At 37.8% G+C, this 6,481-nt stretch overlaps 1 protein-coding gene across 3 annotated transcripts in view; it reads left to right on the forward strand.

Annotated features, from left to right (window-relative positions):
• The window catches only part of EXOC3 (exocyst complex component 3), a 35,857-nt gene that overhangs the window by 10,771 nt on the left and 18,605 nt on the right, over window positions 1–6,481 (forward strand). For all 3 annotated transcript variants that reach the window (XM_037893404.2, XM_037893405.2, XM_043540320.1), the window contains exons 3-4: window positions 2,162–2,381; window positions 3,019–3,700. In XM_037893404.2, coding sequence (XP_037749332.2) covers window positions 2,162–2,381; window positions 3,019–3,700 — 902 coding nt within the window. The remainder of the gene's footprint in view (window positions 1–2,161; window positions 2,382–3,018; window positions 3,701–6,481) is intronic.

Raw genomic sequence — 6,481 nt, forward strand, 5'->3', positions numbered from 1 at the left:
ACATCAGCCTGTTAAGTTAGCTGAAGACTCACACTTCAGTTTAATACACTGTACTTAGAGGATTTTGTAATAAAACAGGAATAAGTTTGTTAATAAAGAACAGAGATTTAAGTGATTCTAAGCAAGAAAAATAGAGACGGGTTTGGTTACAAACAAAACAAAATAAAACACGCTTTGTAGTGATTAAATGTAATCTTTGCCTTAGCAGTTCTTATTCTCATCGTTATTGGCATTTCCAGCCCTCCAGGCCAGGGTACCCAATATTCACAGAATCAAAAGGTGCTGTTCCCTGTATTCCGTAAGTGATGGATAACTAAAATGTTATCCCCTTCTATTATCCAAAATCCATTGTCTCTGCCTTAAGAGCCAGGAAGGCATCCTGGAGTGCAGACTCTGTGCCCCAAGTGTGCACTGCAAGCTACCATTTGTTAGCTTTATTGTTTTGTTTACCTTACATGTAAAGTACTGTCATCGTCATCTGGTTTACAAAGCTTGATCCAGATAGGTAAATCCATATTCCTTTGTCTAATGCAGGCTGGTTTATCAGCTCTGTCCCCAACATATTTTAGGAACCTATTTCCAGCACACATACCTAACTCAGTATACACCACCCATATATACTTCATGCAATGATGTTCATAACCAGTGTGTCACTAGTTTTCCTAACAGACCTTATTCGATGCACTTTTATAGTACAATAATGCTGTATACAATTCATTGATTCAATTGCTTATTTTTTGGGGTTCAGATCCCGTGTCTGGACCCTGGTTGTCATACTGACTCATCATGTGCTGACTTGTAGTGGTTCTTGACTGTGTGGAAAATGCATCTGATGTAAAGTAACTTTTCTCTCTTGGCCCTCTCTTGGGTTGTGTCTCCCAAGGAGTCCAACTACTGTCACTTTGCAATGGAGAAATTTAATTTAGTCAGTGTGCTTGGTGATGGCTTTGGATTTAGACCCAGTTCTTATAGTGGAGACACTTCAGCTCTCCTGTTTCGTCACAGTCCTGAGGATGTTGAATGTTAAGTAGCATTGTATTGGGGCATCTCTCCTAGTTCATGAAGAGTGCTGGGTCTCTGGTTGCTTCACCGCTTTGTTTTCCTAACAAATAAGTACTACATTCATACTTTTCCCCCCCTAATATCTCTTCTCCATTTTCATCCATTGATAGGGAGAAAAAGAATTAACATCTTTATAGAATGCTTCAGTTATAGCTACATTCTTAATAGGCATGGTATAAATAGGTGTCTGGATCATTATGGTCCTCATAGGTTTGCCAGTGCAACGCTTTTAGTCTGAGCTTGTGAAGAAAGTTTAGAAAACACCTCACTCTGCCATCCCATTATCCCAGTTAACAGAAAGGACATACATTTTACCCAAGGATGCAGTTGAATAATAGTTTCCAAGCATCCCTATGGCTGCTCAATTATTGAAATAGTTATGGCTTGGTCTAAATAAAGATTTTTCCCAGGATTAATTGATATGGAGTAGTGATGGTATTCATTTGACTGACTGTCTTACAATCTTTCATAAATGCATTTTTGATTTTTTTCTCTCTCCTTTGATAAAAACTACCCTATAGATTCTGAAAAAAAAGTTGATAATTTGTACTTTTCAGGGTTTTTTATATAGGTATATTCTTCTGTGATCTTCTTCTTTTCCTTTCTCTTTTTTTTTTTTTTTTTGGTAACACACATCTCATAGAATCCCAGGGTTCGGAGGGACCTCAGAAGGTCATCTAGTCCAATCCCCTGCTCAAAGAAGGACTGATTCCCAATTTTTGCCCCAGATCCCAAATGGCCCCCTCAGGGATTGAACTCACAACCCTGGGTTTAGCAGGCCAATGCTCAAACCACTGAGCTATCCCTCCTGCCACAAGAGATCTTGGAGTCATCATAGATAGTTCTCTGAAAACATCTGTTTAACATATAGTGGCAGTCAAAAAAGCTAACAGAATATTAGGAACCATTAGGAAAGGGACTGGTACCAGCAATGTTGGAAGACGGGATACTGGGCTAGATGGACCATTGGTATGACCCAGTATGACCGTTCTTATGTATAACAATAAGATACTGGTGGAATAGTTGAAAACATAAAAAAAAGACCTTAGTTTTACAATGTTAATATATAGTAAATTTAATTTAATAACTCTCTTTACAGGCAGCAATCCAGTCACAGTTGGATGGGGTACGAACTGGTTTAAGCCAACTGCATAATGCATTGAATGACGTAAAGGACATACAGCGATCTTTGATAGATGTCAATAAAGACTGGCGACAGAGTATCAACACCATAGAAAACCTCAAAGATGTTAAGGATGCTGTAGTCCAACATAGTCAGCTGGCAGCTGCTGTAGAAAACCTCAAAAATATCTTCTCAGGTAATTCATCACTAATCTTTGATGTATGATTTGACAATCACAAATTGAAAGAAAGTATATTCAGATGGCATTAAAGACTATCTTATTGTAAAGGGAAGATGTTGAACTTAGTTTCCCTTTCTTAATTAATCATTATACTTAACCAGACAGAATTTGCCTTTGGTTATGTACATATAGCCTCAATAACTTCAGTGGGGTTGCATCATTTGTTCGGGGGAGTTTACTGGAGAGAGTTTACTTTGCATGAGGTGCAAGAAGATCCCAACTACTGATATTATACGGAATAGTGAGTACACTGACTATTCATACAGCTTTATGTGTATTTTAAACAAAAATAAATGATGCCTTCTGTTGGCTATATGATTCTATAAATCTGTGATATTGTGGTCTATAATCAAAATAAAGATTATGATTAAAGATGTAGCACAGTCATTAAAAACCTAAAAATGATTTGCAGCAATTCTTGAACGTATCTGTGAGCCATTACTTAGGGGAAACCAGACTAGCAAATAGAACTCATTAATTTTCTACTCTTGTTCTACAGTCTCTCTTGATACATTTATGGTTTTGTAACATTTGTTTTTGTATCCTAATAGTGTCATATTACTAGTTTTTCCTTTTTGTTTTTATTTTTCAGTTCCAGAGATTGTTAGGGAGACTCAGGATTTGACTGAACAAGGGGAACTTCTGCAAGCCCATCGAAAGCTGATGGACTTAGAGTGTTCTCGTGATGATCTGATGTATGAGCAGTATCGTATGGATAGCAAGAACACCCATGACATGAATCTTATCCATATTTACTTTGGGGATATGCAAAAACTCTCTGAGGAGCTTGCCAAACAACTCTGGATGGTGGTTCAAAGATCTCTAGTTACTGTTCGTCGAGACCCAACCTTGCTTGTCTCAGTTGTCAGGATAATTGAGAGGGAAGAGAAAATAGACAGGCGCATGCTAGACCGGAAAAAACAAACTGGGTTCATTCCTCCTGGCAGGCCAAAGAAGTGGAAAGAAAAAATGTTCAATATTTTGGACAGAACTGTAACTACCAGGATTGAAGGCACTCAAGCAGATACTAGAGAATCTGACAAAATGTGGCTTGTGCGCCATCTGGAAATCATACGCAAATATGTCCTTGATGATCTGCTAGTGGCCAAAAATCTAATGGTTCAATGTTTTCCCCCACATTATGACATTTTCAAAAAATTATTGAGCATGTACCACCAGGCTTTGTCCACACGCATGCAGGATCTCGCTTCAGAAGATCTGGAAGCAAATGAGATTGTTAGCCTTTTAACTTGGGTTTTAAATACATATAAAAGGTAAAGGCAACTTATTTATTTTAAACTGTTTTATTAGGGATAGTTTCAAATAAATAAAAAATATTTTACATATATAATTGGATTGTATATGCAGATAAGGGTGCAGATATGTGGTGAAATATTATACGCTGATAGACCCATAAGTTCTTTTGTCGAGCTTATATCATGTTTTGTGCAGAATTGTTATACCTAGCTAGGCATCTAGATTTTGGGGATGCGTGTTTTTGTGTCTGTGTATATACATATTTAAGGAATAGAGAAAGGGACTTCTTTCTAAACAGAAAGCAGTGTAATCTTAATTCAAGGTTACTGTTGCATTTCTTTGTTGCATATTCCAAGTAGCTCTCTGGCTAAACCCTAATGCTTCTTAAATGGCTTTGGTTGTGATCTGTTTGCTATCTCATATTCCGTGTAAATTTTTAGCATTTTAATGCAGTGATGCATTTGCTTGCACCTGTTAATCTGAAAAAATCTTTGTTTGCAGATTTAGCTGAGTATTTTCTAGAGTTCAATGGACTATGTTCACATCCAAGTTTACTGAAAACATTTCCTGTAAACTTCTACATGTATTTGTGACCAAAATTTTGGGCATGGGCAACAGTTCCAGGAAATGTTTGTGGTTACCTACTTTCCACTTCCACATTCAGCAAGGATTCTGGCTGTTTGAATTTCAGTTGGTGATTACTGCAGTGTAGAAAAGAATGTGATAACTTTCCACTGAAATTTTCTCCATGGTGGGGAGAATGTGGTGACTTGAATTTCTGCCCAAAAGTTGTCTCTATGATACGGTGAAGTTCTTTTTCTGGTTTTCTTTTATGTGGTGTGATTAATGTTAGGACAGCATCAAACACATATTTGTGATTTAAAAAAAAAAGTCTTATTCATACAAAGTAATTAGGAACAATAGCTTAAGGCAAAACTGTCTTGCCAGTGTGTAGGATTGGGGTTACTGATTCCTTGCTCATTTAGTTTATAAAAAAAAGCCTTCAGGCAAACATTAGGTTTATACATGTTTTGTGGTTCCTGCCTCATGGTGTGTAAATACCATTCTTGTTTACTTAACTCTTCTCAATGGCTGGCATTGACTTGAATTGTACACACTTTCTTTATAGCTGGTTGCTTGGTTTTGCTATAATTTTCTTTGGTTAGTTGAGTCTGGTCTAAACCTGTTAGGTATTAAGTAGTATTTGACAATGAATAGTCATGAAACATAATCACACTGCAGAATTTTTTGTGACCAGCTCCAGGATGCATCTTGAGTCTGGAAATCTGTACTTTCAGTCTGCCTTACAAACAAACAAAAACAATAAGCAACAAAGAACAAAGGAAAAAAAACAACAATGATGAACAGGAGATATTCGTACTCTTCCTAACTAGAAAAAGTTTCTAAGTTAATGCCCTGCTTCCTGTCTACTCTAGTAGTTTATTTGAATGTAAAGAAATGCTAAAGAGGGCACCTGTGCATGCTCTAGGCAACTTGGGTGTAACTTAAAAATAAATGCAACCGATTTCAACATTAGCTGCCAGTGATCATGGTTAGAAATGGAAAATTTTTCTCCACTGAAGATGAATTTATAGATCTCAGAAAGGTCATGTATAGTGCTCATATGAAATTTGGAAGACAAAGGAATTCTAAAATAGTCAAGTTTTATTTTGCTTTCCCAAAATTTGGCTCAGAAGCTGTCTGTGAATTGAATCTATGTCTAATAGCTGAGTAGAGGAGAAATTAAATGAGGCTTGGAGTGAATTAAAAGGCTTAAATTGCTTCCTCTCAAATAAATATTTAATTCTCATAGATTAGCTGACTTTTACAACGGTCTTTTAAGGAGTTGAGATCCTTGGAGTCCTGGTGCTATTTCTTTATACAGCCAAACAAACTGCTATACAGAAAGTGTCCTAGAAATACTTTACATGACTGCATTAGAGTCATGGCCTAAATCCAAATTTGTGTTTTAGCAGACACTAATAAGCTGTTGACGTTAAAAATGGAGGGAGGAGAGTCAGCCATGAGATCTAGGGGCAATGCCAGACTCTGAAGCCCAGCCACCTTCAGACACAACTGTTAGAAATCTGATTTTACCACCTGAGTGATATCCATCGCCCCTATATCTTTGCCCATGTTACAGTAGAGTTAGTTGGTGATGGCATAAATGGATGGGATTGACTCTCGCCCACCTAAGAGCCTTGTGACTGGTGAGGGTGGGGAAGTATTAACACAGTACCTTCCTCCTAATCTTCTGGGTACTGCAAGGGGAAAGAGAAGAGTCTTGTGGAGAGGAAGAATGATCTTTTGGTTAAGGACTAGGACATAGAAGGTGTGGGCTCTATTATTAGCTCTGCTATAGGCTTGCTTTGTTTGACCTTGGGTGAGTCACTTAATTTCTCTGTGCCTCAGTTCCTCATCTGTAAAATGAAGATGATGTGGGTTCCCTGAGGCTAGAAGTATTCAGGAACTGCAGTAATAGTGCCACAGAATAACCTAAATAAACAAACTCCCCTCTACCAGTCTGTTTTTGGGTCCACTTCTCCCATGAATAACACCCAGTGAACCGCAGCAAACAGAATGGAATTCAGGAGTCCGAATTGCAGCTGTGAAACTGACAAGTCTTGTGAGTTTTACTCCACTGCTGTTTGGGAAACTGTCACCGTGCCTCAGTGGGTCACAGCTGAGAATATCAGATTCAGGACAAACTGCTGAGAAATGGGGCAGACCCACCCCAAAACTGGTAGTTATTCTTCCATAAGATATACAAAGCCGGTAACAAAAGTAAACTTCTGTCT

Source organism: Chelonia mydas, chromosome 2, assembly GCF_015237465.2.
Source record: "Chelonia mydas isolate rCheMyd1 chromosome 2, rCheMyd1.pri.v2, whole genome shotgun sequence".
Taxonomy (NCBI): Eukaryota; Metazoa; Chordata; order Testudines; family Cheloniidae; genus Chelonia; species Chelonia mydas.